Source organism: Grampus griseus, assembly GCF_964374135.1.
Source record: "Grampus griseus genome assembly, chromosome: 7".
Taxonomy (NCBI): Eukaryota; Metazoa; Chordata; class Mammalia; order Artiodactyla; family Delphinidae; genus Grampus; species Grampus griseus.
Genome location: NC_139001.1, coordinates 109,160,166 through 109,180,174, shown reverse-complemented (window position 1 = coordinate 109,180,174; position 20,009 = coordinate 109,160,166). Strand labels below are relative to the sequence as shown.

The window sequence follows — 20,009 nt, the reverse complement described above, 5'->3', positions numbered from 1 at the left end:
CTTTTATGGAGATTTGTAGGCCTTTACTATTTTGTTGATGTCTCTAAATATGACATTTGCCACTCAATCTTTATATCTGCCATTGCCCTGTGGGAACTTCAGTTTTTGTTTAATTTTTATTTATTTATTTATTTTTGGCTGCATCGGGTCTTAGTTGCGGTGCGCGAGCTTCTCTGTAGTTGTGATGCGTGGGCTCCAGAGCACGTGGGCTCAGTAGTTGTGGCATGCCAGCTTAGTTGCCCCGCTGCATGTGGCATCCTAGTTCCCCTACCAGGGATCAAACCCACGTCCCCTGCATTGGAAGGTGGATTCTTATCCACTGGATCAACAGGGAAGTCCCGGAACTTGAGTTTATTAGATTATCTCTTAAGTGTTTTGACTCTCAAAAATCGTTTTGTTTTGTTTTGCTTTAGCTTAGATAGATAGGAACGTGAAAAGTACTTAGGTAAATTTAATTGAAAATAATAATAATTTTCAGTTCCTTCTCAATAATTGAATATCTGGAAAAAAGAAGGCACTTCTCCCCAGCAAAATGTGTAAAGTATTAATATTGTACATTCACATTAGTGTTATTTATACTGACTTTTTTCTTTTTGTGGCTACCTCTTCTCTTTCTTCGTCTTATTAACGTGTTCATCTTTTTATGTTCTTAGGCAATAGAGAATGCTGATGAGAGAACCATTTCCCTAATTTTCAAATAGTCAAGCTGGTTGCCATGATGGGTGAGTTCCAACTAAAAGCATTTCTCATCTATAATTAAAGGATAAAATGGGAGGGACAACTTTTTCTCTGTGTGTATGATAAGCTTTTTATGAAGAAATTTTATGATTAAGTAGATTTATGTAATATTTTACATTTATTTACTTAATAGATTTTCAATTAAAGCACTTTTTGTGTTGACTTCTACAGTTTTGGGATAACCAGTTTATGCAGGACATAGTATGGACATTCAAAATAAACTGTTGAGATGGATTGTGATTTTCTTAGAACCTGATGGCCAGAGAGAATACTTGGTAAAGAAACCTGACTTTTAAAAATTGAATAAATGTTGAAGAATGAATTGTTATAATTACTCAACAGTGTAATAATATAGATAGGCTAAAGAAAATAGCTGCATAAAAATAATAAATCATGAAACTTTATAAAAGAATAGAGCAGTAAATCATTGGTGCTTGAAGAGGATATGTTTTACAACTCTTGTGAATTTCCTATGGTGTCATAATATTAATGGAAAGAGAGGCTAAAGTATGGGAATGGATTGTGGGTGTTCAGTTTCTATATCATTTTGTTTTCTTCTTTACTCTCTTTTCTTTCTTTTCTTCTCTTTTCTCCTTGGGGTTGAGCATTCCAATGTGAGGCAGGGATTGGACAGTGAAACACTAGAAAGAAATGGAGCAACTGGCCTGTCCTATCTTAAATGGGGAAAAATGGACTGGGTAGTTGGAAGCTAAGGTTTTAAACTTAGACCAGTATCTTATAACGGTATCTTAGTGCTGACATGTATTTGCCAATGTTTGTCTTTGTCACACTTTTCCTACCACTTGCTTAACAAATGTATCAATATTGGTCACTCGGATTTCCCTGGTTGGTGCAGTGGTTAAGAATCTGTCTGCTGGGGCTTCCCTGGTGGCGCAGTGGTTAAGAATCCACCTGCCAATGCAGGGGACATGGGTTCAAGCCCTGGGCCGGGAAGATCCCACATGCTGCAAAGCAACTAAGCCGGTGCGCCACAACTACTGAGCCTGCGCTCTAGAGCCCACAGGCCACAACTACTGAGCCCGTGAGCCACAACTCCTGAAGACCATACGTTCTAGGCCCAGTGCTCTGCAACAAGAGAAGCCACTGCAATGAGAAGTCTGTGCACCACAACGAAGAGTAGCCCCCGCTCGCTGCAACTAGAGAAAGCCTGTGTGCAGTAACGAAGACGCAACGCAGCCAAAAATAAATTAATTAATTTAAAAAAATATATTAGTCACTTGTATATGTATATACATGGCATTTAGGCCAAGGAACTTTAATTTGTCTGTGTTCTTTAGTGGGAGGGCTAGCACACTTTCAGTGTGTCTACTCGTGGTAAGTGTGTAAAATAAACCTCCACCTTCCTACTTTCTAAATTTCTCTTCTACAGTCTCTTTTATTTATTTATTTAAAATTTTTTATTTTTGGCCGCGTTGGGTCTTCATTGCTGCACGCAGACTTTCTCTAGTTGCGGCACGTGGGGGCTACTCTTCGTTGTGGTGCGCTGGCTTCTTTTGTGGAGCATGGGCTCTAGGCTCGTGGGCTCAGTAGTTGTGACTCGCCGGCTCTAGAGCACAGGCTCAGTAGTTGTGGCACGTGGGCTTAGTTGCTCCGCAGCATGTGGGATCTTCCCAGACCAGGGCTCGAACCCATGTCCCCTGCATTGGCAGGCAGATTCTTAACCACTGTGCTACCAGGGAAGCCCTACTTTCTCCTTTTTTAACCATGAGTGCAGTGCCATCATGTGGTCCAAATTCTCCACTTTTGTCACCTTCGCCTCCAATTCCAAATTGGATATCCTTTTACTGAATTCATACCAACTTTTCATTTTTGTTGCTCTCACTTGCAGTCTGAACTTTATATTAAATTGAATTACACCATACTTCTCAAATGATACTTATAGTATGCAAAGAACAGTCATTGCTTAAAAACATGTACAAAGCTAGTCACAAGAAACTGTGAATATTTAAAAGTGTGTCACAGATATTTGAATTTTTGATTGAAGATTTTCTCCTGTAGTTTTAAAGTAAAATAAGAATATAAGATATCAAGTTAAACATTGCTGATAAATTTTTTATTTGAAATTATTTCCCAAGTATTTTCCGGTTTTCTGCTCAACTCACTGTCCTTTTAACGTTTGTCAGAAATACACTGCTTCTCCTGTGTGACTGTTGGTCAGGCTCTGGGATCCTTCAAGCATCCTCTCTGCCATTTGGATCAACTCATGATCCTATGACGTTTATAACCTGTCTAATTTTCCTAGTACCTGTAACCACCATAGAGATTCTTAATAGAGTAAAACAGTCTAGGAATAGTTAGAACAGTGCTTGTAGTGTATGTTCACCACTTTGCTCGATCCTTTGGGGATTTGTTAGCTTACATCTTATCAAAAGTAAGTTACCTACTGGGTACTAATTTGCCATCTGATTCTCCTTCATTCCAGAAAAAGAAGGAATTCAATTAAGTAACTCTTCAGTTGTATGTTATCTCCCTGAGAAGTTACTTTTATTCAAATGGCTCTCTTTACTTTTTTACATGTACTGTAGAAAACGGTATTCATTTTTTTAAACACGGAAGTTAGTATATGTAAATGTGATAAGAGATTTAAGCCAAAGCCTTCCCAGGCATTTATTTATTTTGGTGTTATAATATTAAACATGTAATGTTAAACATTAAATATTGTGAAAATGCCTAAATTCAAGTGTTTAATGAAGAAAATAAAACATAGATATGTTTAAGAGTTTTCCTTTCCCCAGTATAGAATTAAGGGTCTTACTTTTCTTAAGAAGGTTACATCAGATAATTTTATTCCAGTTCAGATCATTTTCAACTTATTCTTTTTCTAAGGGAGGATTTATTTTTATCAATAAATGACATAATCTGGCTTGGACCCATATACAATACACCTGTTGTTATTACATTATACCCATCTGGCTCAGTTACCGTTTGGCTAAGCTAATATTATGTAGAAATTTTATTTTACAAAGAATACTTTGTGAAGGATTAAAATTTTCTCCAGACCTGGAATTTATTAACAAAACCTTTGGAGCCATTATTTTAATTTTAATATGCAAGTTTTTTTTTTACTGTAGAACAGAATATATTGAGTGTTATAAAAAATTAACATGTTAGAGAAGTCAGCTATTTGTGTGTTTGAAAGACTGATGAAGCCATTGACTTGCCACATTCTTTTTAATGATCTCCCTTTACAGGATAAAGCATGTTTTAACTACTGCTCTGGAACATAAATTATTCTTCACCAAAATGGTTACATTTTAAAATGTAAGCTGTAAAGTCCCTCAGTTCCTTTATTTACCAATTGGTGATTATCATTAGTAGAGTTGATTTACTAGTGAAAATCAATTAAATTGTCTCTGAAGTTTTCCAGAGGTCGTATAGTTGACATTACTAGGAGGCTCATGCTTATAGTCTTAGGAATCTTTGATGTGTTTGGAAGAGAGTAAAAGTTCATGGTTCATGATCCTTTCATTCAGTTTTATGGATTCATTACTTTTTTCTTGCATTGTTACCTTTTAAGTTGTTAGTGGCTGAGACCATTAAATAGTTTGTCTGTTAAATGTAGTCTTGTTGAACCTTATGGTGAAGAAGTTAAAAAAAAAAAACACTTCCAAGTATCAGTATGGGTCTTCATCCACTGATAAAGCGTTTCTTTGTTTCTGACTTGAAGTATTGATGAAAGAGAAAAACTCTAAAAGGCATTCCATACTTTGAACATAAATGTTAAATAATGATGGTATTTATAGAAAGTTGTTTATTTTTTCCCCACTTGTTTTAATTAAGATTTTAGATGTCTTGTTGATGTTTTGTTTAGGTGTCGTAGAAAAGAATTTGTTATAACAGGGCTGTTTTGACTCATATGCTAGGATGTTACATCATTAGAAGCATCAGTATGACTTTACTTGCCTTATAAATGTCTCGTGTGAACACCTATGCGAGTAAGATGCAAGTGCTTGAGTCTAGTGCAGTTTTAATGTTACTTGTCTTCAGTTTTTAAATAACTAAATTTTTATTTCACCAAAATAGCAGGAGTGTAGGCATTGAAGATGTTCTAAGTGCATTTTTTGCATTAAATTAATGTATTTTTGCATTAAATTTTACTATAAATTTTTGTATTGGTGTCTATGATAAATACATATTGAAATTACAATTCTGTGTATATGTTATTTTAAAAATACCAGATGATCAGCAAGCTTTGAAGTCAATCATGCAAGATTTGGCTGTTCTTCATAAGGCCAGTCGACCAGCATTATCCTTACAGGAAACCAGAAAAGCAAAATCCTTATCACCAAAAAAGCAGGTATTTGTCTCAATAATATTTTAATAAATATATGTTGTTATTCTATGAATTACTTTCTTTGAATATCCTAATTGTATAGAGGGTTTGTTTAAAGTGATTAGCTTTTACACTTTCTAATCAAGTATTTTGTTATTTGCATACATTTTTCCGTAGGGTGTCTGTTTTGTTTTGTTTTTTTAAATGGTAGTTTCATTTAATGTGGTAACTTCTCTCTAGAGTTGATATTTCATCCAATTCTTAAGGCATGTAACACGAGCAATGGTTTTTATTTAAAATAGTCTATTATTCTGTATATTTACAGATGAAGATCATTTTGATTCTTTTTAAATTAATTTTTATTGGAGTATCATATTAAATTTGTTTGGGATGTCTAACATAAAAAAGTGGAAATATAGTATTCTATATTGCCCTCTAACAGAATTAACAAATGTCGCAGACCCATGATGCCATCACTAATAGATCTTGGTGCTCCTTCCTGTTGAGCCCAGATTCAGCAGCCTAATTCTCAGCTCAGCTCTTTGGTAGACACTATCAATTGATTGGAGTTGACACTGAAAATGAAACCTCCTTCCCCCTCTGCTCTATTTTAAATGAGTGACTAAGAAAAAAAAAAGTGATTTAGAAATTCTGGAAATTTTATCTGATCTCTGAAGTGATTTATTATTTCATTACAGAATGATGTCCGAGTCAAATTTGAACACAGAGGAGAAAAAAGGTAAGGAAGGAAACATTATATGTAGGTTTATTGATATAATCAAATGCATGTCCTAGTTAAGACCATTAGAGGTTGTTTTTAGATTTTAATGAAGGTTCATGGCTTACAAATTGAGAATGGAATAGTCCTTGGTAACTGTAATGTGTACTTGGACTTAAGATAGAACCTGTCAAAATTCAGGCTAAACATCAGAAATGATTAATGTTTTTACTTTGCAGTACTAGGAAATAAATAAGGTCATTGCATAATGCAGTTTTAAATATTACTATTTTTTAAAATTTTTACTCAGTGGAAATTAAATGTATTTCTCCTTATTATAATTGCATCGTCCCTTCAGATACTATATAGAATTTAGATGCGTGGACTTAAAGTCACAATTTTGATTATTCTCAAGAGACTTTAATCATATGACCTGTATTTAATTAATAACATTGAGGAAAGTGAGTTGGAATGGTGACTACAAATTACTTAGCGGAGGTGGAAGCCTAGCCTTCAACTGGGTATCTGTATCTCAGTGGAATGGTGGAAGTCATAGTAGTGGTGGTTGACAACAGAATTGCTAAACAAGACCTAATAGGAGTTAGAGAAGATGGGATTTTATTTCTATTATTAGTGTCTCATTAAATTAATTTAATGAAAGATCTATCCATTTTAAGAAATTTTAAAAGGCTCATAAATCATACAACCTGAAGATGTAAAAATGATTTACACGGAGATGTTTAAAAAAAAGAGGGGGGGGGACATACCAGATATACCATACATGTATTGTCCAATCTACTTTTTTCCTATTTACAATTCTTTATGGATATTTTCTCAGTTTTTTTTTTTATTCATTGAGCACTGTTTATTGAGTACTTACTATATGCTAGGCTATGAAGGGAATAAAGTAAGTGAAATAGACATGATCCCTCCTGTTACAAAACCTACGGTCTAGTAGAGTAGTCTCCAAGCTTAGGTGTATGGTCCCCAGGGGCAACACAAGTCAATCCTTTGTGAAATACGAAAAGAATTCTAGAATTAAAAATTTTTAACTCTTTAAAGATATTTATCTGGGGGAGATGTGCTTACACGATATATATATGTGCTCAGAAATGTTGAGTTGATAAGGGTATAGGAATCAAAATTTGGATCCCTGGAGAACAGCTTTATTCTTTTTAACAGTTATGATGCATTTCATCGTATGGATGTCACATAATTAAGTTTAATCACTTTCCTCAATGAACATTTTACATTGCTCTTTTATGTTCATATAACACTTGCAGCACAAATTATAAAGTACAGAACATTTAGAGAATTTCCTTTTTATAATTTTTATTAAGATAGAACAAACTTCAGAGTTCTTGAACTTTGTGTTGAAATATTGGTGCACTTGATCAAAAATGCGCCATTGTAGTGTTTAAGTGAATGTTTACATTTTAACTTAATTTTATATTTCTCTATCCAAGCGATAACTGTTGCAAGTAAGTTATTTAACTATGCCTAAGAAAATAAAATATATAAAAATTCTGTCTATATAGAATCCTTCAGTTTCCCAGACCAGTTAAACTGGAAGATCTGAGGTCTAAAGCTAAAATTGCCTTTGGACAGTCTATGGACCTACATTATACCAATAATGAGGTAAACATGTACAGTTTAACTTTCAATAGTTCTTATTTTGGAAAACAGTGTGTTTATTTAAGAGATTGTTTTAGGATGGTTGTGCTTTTATTTGGGGCTTGATTAAGGATATGGTATTTTAGAGAGGAATAAGATAACAGAAGTAAATTTTAACTTATTAAAATGAGTTTTTTCATTGTGGAGGATATTGAAAGGTGCTACTGTGCAAATAATTGAGAATCTATTAAAGGAGGAAATATATGTATTACTTAGAGGTTTGCTGCTTATTTGTGTTTTATTTTTACTCTTTGTTCTTTATTGATGAACTCTTTTCTTTTCATACTGTATACTTGTCTACAGAGTCAACAGAGCTTTGGTAGTTGGACAGTTTAGTTAAAGCTTAAAGGATTACTTTCATGTTTTTAAGGACGTGATTAGATCATCATGTTTATGTTGGGGGTCAGTACGTGTAATCTTAAGGGCTCACTGTGGCATTCAGGAGCTCTGTGTTCTGGGGAATCCCTTTTGAACCTTCTGTAAAATGTGGATTGCAAATCTCTGAGATTTCTTTCAAGTCCTGTGATCTCAGATCAAGATCTTGAGACTTAAAAAATTTTAGGGACAGTTTAGTTAATTGGTTAATTTGTTATTGTTCCCTGTCGAAAAATAGTGTTGAATTTGCCAGGCATGATGGCTATGATTTATGAATTACAGCCCCTCATGGAGTTTATAGATTTGTGGTAGAAGCAGACAGTTAATAATTGATTTGTTTAAATATGTGAAATTCTTTGAAGGAAATGCATAAAGTGTTATGATAAAGGATAAAGGCAAGGGCAGTAGGTGTCCTATTTAGGTAGTACTAAGGAAGAGCTGAATGAGGTGGTAATATTTAATTGTTGAGATTTGAAGTATGAAAAGCCAACCCTGCAAAGAGTTTGAGGGGAACAACATTCCTGACAGAGAGAGCAGCTTGAGAGCAGAGCACACAGAGATCCTAAGATGGAAAAGACTTGTGTGTCAGGAGCAGAAAAAGTGTCAGTGGGAATGGAGTGACAGTGGAAAGTTCAGTAAAAATTAATTTGAGAAAATGTGAAAGTACTTTGCAAATGTTAAAGCATTGTGCTAATAAAAATATTTGAAATATTAGATTTTCAAATGAATTATTGTTATTTTAAAACAAAAGAACATGCTAATGTAGCTTGTCTATAGAAACCACTTATAGCTGAAAGTGGAAAATATTTTGATAAAGTAAAAATCCATATCCAAATAATATTTCTGAACAAAGTGATGAGTATTATACTGTGGTAATACCTTAAAATGTTATTTTTCAAATACTTTTTTGGGTTTTCAGTTAGCCATGAACACCTCTTGTTGCCTGGCCCTATCATGATACTTGTTTCTGTTTGTGCTGGCCTGATTTCCATCTGCCAGCCCCTGAGACGCTGAGGGCTTTTCAGAGGTATGGCTGAAGGGTGTAAGCTGAAGTACATATGGCGGTGGGGAATTGGGATTGGCGATATGAGGCTCAAGGATGTGGTGGGAGGTGGGGATGGATGGGCCCCACTTACCCACGGTGGTAACTAGCTGGATAGGATACCCTTTATGAGGCTCCTTCTCTCCCCTGTCTTCCCCGTTCCCCGATCAGTGTTTCCTAGTATCTTTTATAAACATACTTGAATCTTTATCTCATGTTATGATTCTGAGGAACCCAGTTATATCTTTGTTTTGGTTTTGTTTGGTCTAAAATTGTATCATGGAAAACTTTCAAATGCCAAGATACATTGACTACAATATTGTCTTGATCTGTGAGCTTAGTAGTTCTGTCAAGAAAAATGAAGTTAGTTTGACATGATTTGTTCATATTGTACCTGTCTGAGCTCCTAAAATTGCTGTTTCCTTTCTGAGTTCTCCCAATTTGTTTATAGGCATACCTTGGAGATACTGCAGGTTCAGTTCCAGACCACTACAATAAAGTGACTATTGCAATGCAACTAGTCACATGAATTGTTTGGTTTCCCAGTGCATATAAAAGTTATGCTTACATTATAATATAGTCTTTTAAATGTGCAATAGCATTATGTCTAAAAGAAAATCTTAATGATACTTTTATTGCTAAAAAATTCTAACCATCATCTTAGCCTTCAGCAAACTGTAATCTTTTTGTAATAGTAACATCAAAGATCACTGATCATAGATCACCATAACAATTATAATAATAATGAAAAAGTTTGAAATATTTGGAAGAATTACCAAAATGTGACACAGAGACATAAGGGGAGTAAATGCTGTTGGAGAAATGGTGCCAGTAGACTTGCGGCAGGGGTGCCACAGACCTTCAATTTGTAAAAAACACGGTATCTGAAGTGCAGTAAAGTGACGCACACTAAAACAAGGGGTGCCTGCGTATAATTTTTTCTAGGGCTTTCTTGAGGATTGACATCAAGCTAATTGATCTGTAGTTTTAGGAACCCTCTCCCATTGTCTAAAAATTGGAAAATTTTCTTTTTCTCATGCTTTCTAAAGGATTTCTGAGAGTGGTTTTGCCATTATGCTGGGTGGCCTCTTGGCAGAAATGTGGTGGAGGAGGCATTGGGGTAACATTACATTGTTTAAAATTGTCTTGCAACTCTGAGTTTCTGTGAGAATCTGTGATTCTGTAAGTTAGCCATGTCCTGATTCACGTCATGACAAGCCCAGGGCATGTCCTTGGACATTGGGGGCACTAGGGAAAGACTTAACAAGGGGTATTAGTTTCGTGGACTTGTAGACAAGCTAAAAACTCATTTAGACTGCTTGTTTTTCCAGTTCTATATTTTTTTGTCGTGTGATATAAAATCCTCTGTTCTAAAAGACTATAAACTTCTGGTTTGCCAGAATTGAAACAAGCAAATTTAAGCTGGGATTGGTTGGATCTGTGAGTTAGGCTACTCTTTATCTAATAAAGTGTCGGGTTTGTGTGTATTGTCAGAGGAGATAAATGCAGGCAAAAGTAAGTGGGTTTTCTAAGACCTTTTCCATTTTAGATAGGTAGAGGAGGACAAGCCTTTTTATGGGCAGTTTCCATGTTTCGCTATGTAAAGTTAGGAAGATAATTAACTTATTTCAAACTTAGGTTCTATTTAACGGGGTTTTGGACTTAATTTTTAGTTTCCTTTCCAGAAATGATTTTTATTAACATACAACTGGATTTATCAGTAATAAGCCAGAGGCAAATAGATTTTATGAATGAGGCCAAAATGAATTTACCAAGCAGGGAAATATTGGGTGACTTATTTAGTATAATTTAGGTAGGGTGGGACTTGTTCGTGACTTTTAGTCCTTGTTTTAAAATTTGTAATAAGTGATCTCAGCACATATGAGGGATTACATCAGCGATATAGACAGTAGTCCAGGCTGCCACTCCAGGTACTCCAGAATGTCCAGATTTCACTTTCGTAAGCTAAAGAAGAGCGGAATCATTTATGCTCATACTTTGTTACTGTGATTTAAATTAGTGTCTTTTCCTTCCAAAGCAGCAGTATCTTGGAGAAGTAAACACTCCAATTATAAATAATGTGTAGCTAAAGTAAGCATTCAGGTTTCCCCCTAAATGAAAAGTTGGCAGAACAATCCTCTTCATTGCTTTAAAATGTTTTCTAGTGCTTAAAATATAATTTACAAACTATTAAAGATGGGAACAAGGTGTACCAATACGGCTCATGATTGATAGGAAAATGAAAGGAATTTAATTAAGTAGATCAGACTTGTTCTATGATACCAGTTAATATTCTTTTTTTTATTAGAAAAAAATTCTCACAGAGAAAAAAAGGCCTGATAGTAGCTAAATTGTGACAGTATAAAACTAGCTATATGAACAGAAATCGGGAGTATAATTTCAAGTACAGAGTAAGTAAATGTAAGCAGATTGTATGATGTAATTCACATTAGTTCTGCTTTGTATTTGTGTCTGGCAGCCTTTCTTAAAACAAGGAATAGTTTTCATAAAGAAATCTATGGAGAATGAATGCACACCATGTCAGCTAGTGGGTTTGGGTGCAGATGAAGCTTTTACCCTATGATCTTTATTAAACAATATTTACCAAGTATTTGGTTTTTGATGTGCTCTGTGTTCATTGCTGGCTTAGGGGGGGAGTCCTTACCCGCAAGGTATTTGTACTGTAGAGGACCCTTAACTAACTATGCCTTTACGTTTGATTGGCTTATATACTGTGTTAGTTAGTGCCGGCTCACAAGTATGGAATATGTTCACTTGTTTTTATTCTGTCCTTTCCGTGAAACGGAATGTACTTTGAAGATTATTGACAAAGTCATCTTAAGCTACTAAGTTTACTTTTTTTTTTTTTTTTTTGTGGTACGCGGGCCTCTCACCGCTGCGGCCTCTCCTGTTGCGGGGCACAGGCTCCGGACGCGCAGGCCCAGCGGCTATGGCTCACGGGCCCAGCCGCTCTGCGGCACGTGGGATCCTCCCGGACCGGGGTACGAACCCACGTCCCCCGCATCAGCAGGCGGACGCTCAACCACTATGCCACCAGGGAAGCCCCTAAGTTTACATTTTTAAAAAAAGAAGTATTTTGTTTAGTAGTATGAATCATGCTTTTTCCTCACAGGCTGTTCAGGTGCTTTTGTCCCTTATAACATCTGATCCATGAGAGGACTAATGAAAGCAAATTTCAGCATTCAGGGGTTACTGTAGGATGGCTCACTCATTTAGCTTACCTGTTTTAGACTGTAGTGGTCAAGTCAGAGATGAGAGTGCCAGGTCGGCTGTAGATTGCAGGTACATTACTGGTGGCACCCCTCCACGGCACCCCTCCACGGCATGCTCATTGTATTTTGTATGTTGGTAAGCATACCGGTTGAGGACGAGAATCTGTGGTTGCTATAAAAAAAGTAAAACTTTCATCAATGCAGATAAAAGAGAGTACTTTTATTTTACATTTTTGTGTATGTTCCTTAATGCTGTTTTGAGGTGAAGATATTATAACTTAAGTTTAATAATATTATGGAAATATCCTAGAAAACTGATCTTTAATCTTTAAATGTGTTTTCTAGAAGAATTTAATGTTCAGTAAAGAAAAAAATTATTAATCTGTATTCATTTTATGATTTTAGTGATGGTAGGATGGGAAGAGCAAAACAATCTAGATAACGTGTATTCATTCAGAATTTCATTATACTGACAAATCAAAGAGCAAGGTATTTTGAGATTTATAATTCCATAGTAATGGAGATGCTCCTGGGAGGACTTGACCTGGTGAGATGGCTGCACAATTCCTATGTTCCCTTTTGTTTAGTTGGTGATTCCATTAACCACCCAAGATGACTTGGACAAAGCTGTGGAACTGCTGGATCGTAGTATTCATATGAAGAGCCTCAAAATATTACTTGTAATAAATGGAAGTACACAGGTATGAGTTGGGATTTTGTTTTTTCAGTGAGGATTATAGGATTTATGCTTGTAAAAGTCAATATATGAAACATAGTTACCTAGAATGCCTGGGTTATATTTGGTAGGGGAAAGGATTCTGATTAAAGCCCTAAAGGGGAAGAATAGCATGAATCTTCTTTTTTTCTTCGTAGGCTACTAATTTAGAGCCATTGCCATCACTAGAAGATTTGGATAACACAGTATTTGGAGCAGAGAGGAAAAAAAGACTTTCTATAGTAGGTAAGAAAGCTAGCGTCGAAATCATGAAATGGGTGATTTCTTGGTTTCATCTCCATCCTTTAAGGTAGGGCAACATCTAAACATAATCCTGATAAATAGCAGCCTATCTCTGTACTCTGTAATTTAGTTCAGTTAACTATGTTCTGGTATCTGATGTCCCTTGAAAAGTTAATGTCAAGTATTACACGATTAGCAGTCTCCAGTTTAAATATTTTCTTTCTTAAGATACCCAGGGTATTTTGATGTTTAACAAGTTATAAGGAAACCTCAAGAGCGTTTTAATTGTACAAATAAGCTGAAGGGAAAAAAATTAAAAGAAGTAATTCTAACATATTAAAATTAATGGATGGACTAAGTTCATAAACTTTTCTCTAAGTTTTAGTTATTGCCAAGAATGCTACCAAAATAAAGATTGCTAAGAATTTCCAGATTATGTTTTATAATTACTTTATTAGTCATTAAAAATACACTTATGTTTATGGTAAAAAGAAAAATGGATCCTGTGTGCTTTTTTTTTTTTTTTTTTAAGGAGGCCTATTAGAGAGGCATAGGCTGGGCAGAGGTGCTCTGAACTCCCCAGTTCCGTGCATCTTCTTCAATTTGTATAAAACATTGATAATCTACATTTTTATATGATAAAAACATTTCATTGCTCGAAAATGGGTATTAAAGATAGCATGAAAACATATGTGAGGGATGGATTTAAAGGGGGAAGTAGGAGACATAAAACAGATGAATAGGGAGGAAGCAGGAAGGGAATCTAAGACTGGTGATAGAAGAGGATTGTTAGTAATGAAAGAAAAGATTAAATTAGCATGTGAACCAACCAGAAAATCTGTTATTCATCTTCTGTTTTGGTACCCAAAAGCTTTTTTATGACTACTTCCTTCTAAGTGTCTGTCTTTTGTCTTACTTTGGGTTTCAGAAGTGTTGGAAGTATGAACAGCAGAGATAATATACAAGTAAAATAAAAATTGCTTGTCTTCATTTGGATGTATTTTGATATAATTTAAATTTTTGATGAAAGAACATTAGGGGTACCTGAATTCAAATTCCAGCTCTATAATTAACCTGAGACCAGTAACATTGTCCTCATCTTTAAATCATGGGATTGTTGTAGCAGTCAATTGAGAGAACACTTTTTTTTCTTTTTAATAAATTTATTTATTTTTGGCTGCATTGGGTCTTCATTGCTGCGCATGGGCTTTCTCTAGGTGCGGTGAGTGGGGGCTACTCTTCCTGGTGGTGCCTGGGCTTCTCATCGTGGTGGCTTCTCTTGTTGCAGAGCAGGGGGCTCTAGGTGCACGGGCTTCAGTAGTTGTGGTGCAAGGGCTCAGTAGTTGTGGCACACGGGCTCTAGAGCGCAGGCCCAGTAGTTGTGGTGCATGGGCTTAGTTGCTCTGCGGCATGTGGGATCTTCCCAGACCCAGGCTCAAACCTGTGTCCCCTGCATTGGCAAGCGGATTCTTAACCACTGCACCACCAGGGAAGTCCCTGAGAGAACACTTTTAAACATTTTGCTTTTCAAACTAGAAAGCATGACTATTATTAATCATACATTTCTTTATCCTTTTTCTTATCATTATAGTACCTATCATTTTAAAGTAAAAAATTGCTAATTCACCTTAGTTGCATTAGACAGAACAAGCTAAATACATTAGTTAAATTGACATTTTAAATTCATTTTGATTTAAAACTGTACTGAATGTCTCACTCTTATTCTACTAATAAATATTCTTGTTTGACTTCAGTGCCAGCATAAGAAGAAACTGGAAATTGTAAAGTATAAAATTTACTAGTCTTTTCTTGGCACCTCTTTAAACTTGAAATGGCTTTGATAGATATGACCATTATCTTTTTTGCTTATTTATTGATCATTATCTCCTTCAATTATTTTTACAAAAGATAGAGGAAGAACTTACTTTGGGATGGGAGTATATGCTGGTGTGGAGGTTTTGACCAAGAGTGCATTGGTATACCTATTAATAACAAAGGTTCAAAAAAATGGGTTATCAAGTAAGAAGATGAAGAAATTTTCTAAGCTTTTTTTCTTCCTTGTCTGCTTCAAATAATGAGTATATTTATCTTCGTTTATAAATAGGGGCGTATGGAAGAAATAAAAATATTAGGGACATTGTGATCATAATTGTTACAAAGCCCACATCAACCACTGACTCAATAGTTTCTAATAATTTTGGAGTCCCGTGTAGAAAAATTATCTTTTTCATGCATATCTCTTGATAATCATTTTGTTCTCTTTCTCCCTATCTCTTCACTAACAAATGCCGACACGTATTTACAGTGACCCCTTACATGAGGCAAAAGCCTTTTTTGCTTTAAATCTGACCAGAACTCAAATGCTCACATGATTTCATCATATCGTTTTTATAGTTTAATTTCAAAAAATAAGGAGGAAAGCTGAGAAAACTATGTTAATAAACATAGCATAATTAGACGAACTGTATTAGATTCTCTAATTTTCTAAAGTATGAATACATTTAAATTCCAGGAATATGGCTTGCCACCAAAAGCCTAATTTTAAGTACCCAAGAATAAAGTCCAGGATTCCAAATTGGAAACATTCTAATGTTGACCAAATGACTAAGAAGTAACCTCACTTTAGGTTTCTAAAGATTAAAGAGCGGCAATGGAAAGAACATCATGTAGACAGATGTGCACAGCATATGTTCATTATGAATAATTTTGCCATCACAACACCCTTGCAAAGGAGAGATTTAGTCCCATGTTTACAGATGAGGAAACAGGTTCATGGCGATTGGATAACTTTCCCAAAGACGCAGAGCTGGTAAATAACTGGAACTGAGATTTAAATTGAGGTTAGACTGTAAAGCCCATATTCTTTCCACTACATCATGATGCCGTCCATAAATTACATTAAAGGGTAACATATACCAGGATACAGGTGACCTTTGGAAGTGCAGAAGCAGTGGCATTTATCTAAAAATCTTTATTATCAATACAATACTCATAATGCAGTTGTCAGCAGTCAGAAGAACATACCACCTAATAAATATATGTGAATATTACAATAAGGTTAATGATTACAGTAGGTGGGAGTTTAGGAAGGAATAAAAACATTTGAAGTTTTACAGACAAGAGTGCTCTGATAAGCTTTAATAAAAACTAGATTTCAGTTGCTAAAAGCATTCGTATTATAGTCCAGAAATTTTGAGTGTATATTTAATTAAAACAAGAATTGGTTCCCTGCTGGAATTTATAAAATCATATAATTTTTCTCCTTTGAGGTCCCACTAGTAGAGATAGAAGCTCCCCTCCCCCTGGATACATTCCAGATGAATTACACCAGGTTGCCCGGAATGGGTCATTTACCAGTATCAACAGTGAAGGAGAGTTCATTCCAGAGAGCATGGACCAAGTAAGCAAAATTTGGATGTGGTTTTTAATTTCATTTAAAGGGATGTTGTCAGGGCATAGTGTGGTTTGGCAGATATATGGAGGAGGGGGTATTTGTTTTACCTCTTCTCCAATCCCATATCTTCCTTTATAAGCGAACAAAATAGTGGAAATATAGGAAAAACCCCACTAATTTACATGTGTCTGTGTGCATTCATGTATAAAGAAAGGTGGAATAAGGCTGATTTTCTCATGTTGCTCATCCATAAGTGAATGAATGCATTTGTTTATAATCCTGGGATTAACATTCGGATTTTTTTAAATTAACATTTGAAAGACACAGTAAAACTGTAAATATTTAACTTTGTGAAGCTGAGGTTTGTCTACTTTCTAAAACATTTAAAAATGTTTTTTAAAGTTTTGTGGTATTGAAGTATTTTCATGGATTTGCTATTGTTTTCTTAACATTAAATTGGCTGCTTATATTATTACAGGAGTTTACATTTTCTAATAATGTAGCAGTCATGGTGTCATTTGTTTCAATTTGGGTGGTGCCTTTGTTCAGTTTTCAGTAAACAAAATTATGTGAAGTGTTTTAGCTTTTAATTATTTAGATAATAATCCAGAGAGAAAGAAATAGAAAATTCCTATTTTTCTGTTAGGAAATTTTGAAGTTGTAGCCTACCTACAAGGACAACTACTTTTAAAACATTTAAAAATGAATAACTCTGGGGATGACTGCTGTTGGATATGGATTTTCTTTTTTGGGTACTGAAAGTGTTCTGAGATTATGGTGAGGGTTATACATTCTCAGTATTAACTACTGAACTGCACTGTATGCTTTAAGTGGGTGAATTTTATGATACATGAATTATATCTCAATAAAGCTGTTTTTAAAAAACAGTAACTTCTGGTTATATCATGCAGACTCAAGGTGGACCCATTTATTTTTCTAGATGCTGGACCCATTATCTTTAAGCAGCCCTGAAAATTCTGGCTCAGGAAGTTGTCCATCACTTGATAGCCCTCTGGATGGGTAATGTTGATTGTAGTTTTTGTTTTTTAATATATGTGGGTAAATATGCATATATATAACATGTCGAAGTATCAACTCTTCTGTGTTACATTCAGAGGAATGTAGTTGATACTCATCTATACTTACGGCAAATTGATTTTTTCAGTTTGGACAAATTTCTTAACTTCATGGGCTCAGTATCTTTTTTAGTTAAAATGATATCTGATTATAATATTCTGAGTTTCTTGCTAAATTGTGTTTGAAACTAAAGGCAAACTTAGAATTTATGTACGTTTACTTTTAAACCTGTGTTGGTGAAACTGCTGTCAAATTTTTCATAATAGGTTTTGTTTTGGAGATTCTTGAGTTGTTGCACCTGTTCAGGATTACGTTCATTCTGGCACCAAATTATAAATAACATATATTCTTGGTAGTTATGTCCCAGTATTTTGGTCAATTAAAGTTTAAGTACTTTTGTGAGACAGCTGTTCAGGAATATAAGCTGGGACAAGTTGTATCTGTGAATTTTTGGTTACAAGTGCTCCCTCTCTCTTGGTCTCAGTCGGACAGTGTTCACCTGTAGCATGCAAAGTCAATATCTTTATTAAGATCATGACCTATTTAATCTCTGGAATTGCTCTATGAAAGCAAATTTGGAAAGTATGACTAATATTGTATGGAACTTTACGTTTAATTTTTTGTTACCCATATACATGAAACCTTTGTCTGTGCCCATGTCTATCTCAAGATAGATATTTAAAACATTTAAGAAATTCAGGGAAATTGTGTTGTGAAAGCTGTATATTGAGTACTTAATATTTGAAAGACAGTGTCCTGAGGTAGATAAGTATAAAATTGATGAGTTAGACATTATTATCTCCTTGTTATAAATGCAGAAATAGTCTCAGAAAGGTGATTTGCCAAGGTTACAATAGCTAGTTTAAGTGGCAGAGCTAGGATTGAAACACAGGTGTTTCCATGCATCTGTAATTCCAAAATATATCATTCTTACCACTGTACTCTGTGGGTTAATTTTAAAAGCCAGGCTTTTTGCGGTGCATGTACCAAATAAGTGTTTGAAAAGAAGTTCCCCCTTTCTCAGTTAATGTTTCAGAGAGAGCATATATGTGTGTATATATATATGTGTGTGTGTATATATGTATGTATACATAAAATATATGTTGTTTTATATATGTATGTATGTATATATGCACATACATACAGATAGATATTGGTATTGCATAAAGATTTTTTTTAATGCCTTAAATATTTTGTCTTAAAATAACAAGACTTTTTCTACTTTTAGAGAGAGCTATCCAAAATCACGAATGCCTAGGGCCCAGAGCTACCCAGATAATCATCAGGAATTTTCAGGTTAGACTGTTCACATTCTAAATGTTTAAATGTTATGTCATTGAATAATCTTTTGGCTGGGAGGGCAAGGGAACTTTTTAAAATAATCAAATAAAAATGAGTAAATGTGTTTTTCATCATTGGAAATATTTGACTTTTGTATAACTTGTATACAACTTTCTTGTGTGTCTTAATAGACTATGATAACCCTATCTTTGAGAAATTTGGAAAAGGAGGAACATATCCAAGAAGGTATCATGTTTCATATCATCATCAAGACTATAATGATGGTAAGTTTATTAGATCAAAGAACACAACAGTTTGTTAAAAATCTCAGAAACAATAAAAAAAACTTCTTCCTATATCACTTAGTTTTCTGCTTAAAACTTTTTTTAAAGATATTGGATCATAATTAAAACTACAATAACAGCTTTATGCCAACTTACCTCATAATACTTATCTTTGCCTTAGAAAAAAGAAAGGAGTAGTTAAAAATGGTATTAATTAGAAAATTATTCCTTGATGTTGAAATGCATACTTGCATTGTCCTCTTAAGGAAAAAAAATTGCTGCCTATAAACTTTGCAATTTTTATTTTGTATTTTAAATCATTATTGGAAATAAGAATAAATATATTTTTTCTCCTTTTTATACAAAACTGAGGGAGTTCTATGCTTTTATGAATGTGTGTGTGTTAACATAAGAGGTTATTTGAATTTATATTCAGATTCTGTTTCTTTTTCCCCCACTTTTCTTTTCTGCTTTCACTTTTCTTTGTATTTTTATTTTTTACTTCATGATTCAGTGTTAACAAAGATATTTCTTTGCACTCTTAAAAAATACTATTCTTTTTAAGTTTAAAACATATAATCATATAATTGCTGTTTTAGTTTCTTAGCCTAGTCACAGAACAAATTTCTCTTACGTTACAAATTTTAAATACTTTTAATTATAATATATTAATAAAAGTTGCAAGGTAATTCTGTTTTCACTCTGTAGGTCGTAAAACTTTTCCAAGAGCTAGAAGGACCCAGGGGACCAGCTTCCGGTCTCCTGTGAGTTTCAGTCCTACAGACCACTCCTTAAGCACTAGTAGTGGAAGCAGTATCTTTACCCCAGAGTATGATGAGAGTCGAATAAGAAGAAGGGGAAGTGACATAGACAATCCTACTTTGACTGTAATGGACATCAGCCCACCCAGCCGCTGTGAGTAATAGAAATTGGCATAGTGA

General features: G+C 34.6%; 1 protein-coding gene across 1 annotated transcript in view; it reads left to right on the top strand.

Moving 5' to 3' along the window:
- Window positions 1-682: 682 nt before the first annotated feature.
- The window catches only part of MAP3K2 (mitogen-activated protein kinase kinase kinase 2), a gene marked incomplete at its 3' end in the record, with an annotated part of 34,254 nt that continues 14,927 nt past the window's right edge, over window positions 683-20,009 (top strand). Inside the window, exons 1-11 of the mRNA XM_082659015.1 lie at window positions 683-722; window positions 4,938-5,056; window positions 5,731-5,771; window positions 7,289-7,388; window positions 12,662-12,775; window positions 12,948-13,035; window positions 16,302-16,432; window positions 17,367-17,446; window positions 18,732-18,799; window positions 18,976-19,068; window positions 19,777-19,983. Coding sequence (XP_082515141.1) covers window positions 716-722; window positions 4,938-5,056; window positions 5,731-5,771; window positions 7,289-7,388; window positions 12,662-12,775; window positions 12,948-13,035; window positions 16,302-16,432; window positions 17,367-17,446; window positions 18,732-18,799; window positions 18,976-19,068; window positions 19,777-19,983 — 1,048 coding nt within the window. The 5' untranslated portion in view covers window positions 683-715. The remainder of the gene's footprint in view (window positions 723-4,937; window positions 5,057-5,730; window positions 5,772-7,288; window positions 7,389-12,661; window positions 12,776-12,947; window positions 13,036-16,301; window positions 16,433-17,366; window positions 17,447-18,731; window positions 18,800-18,975; window positions 19,069-19,776; window positions 19,984-20,009) is intronic.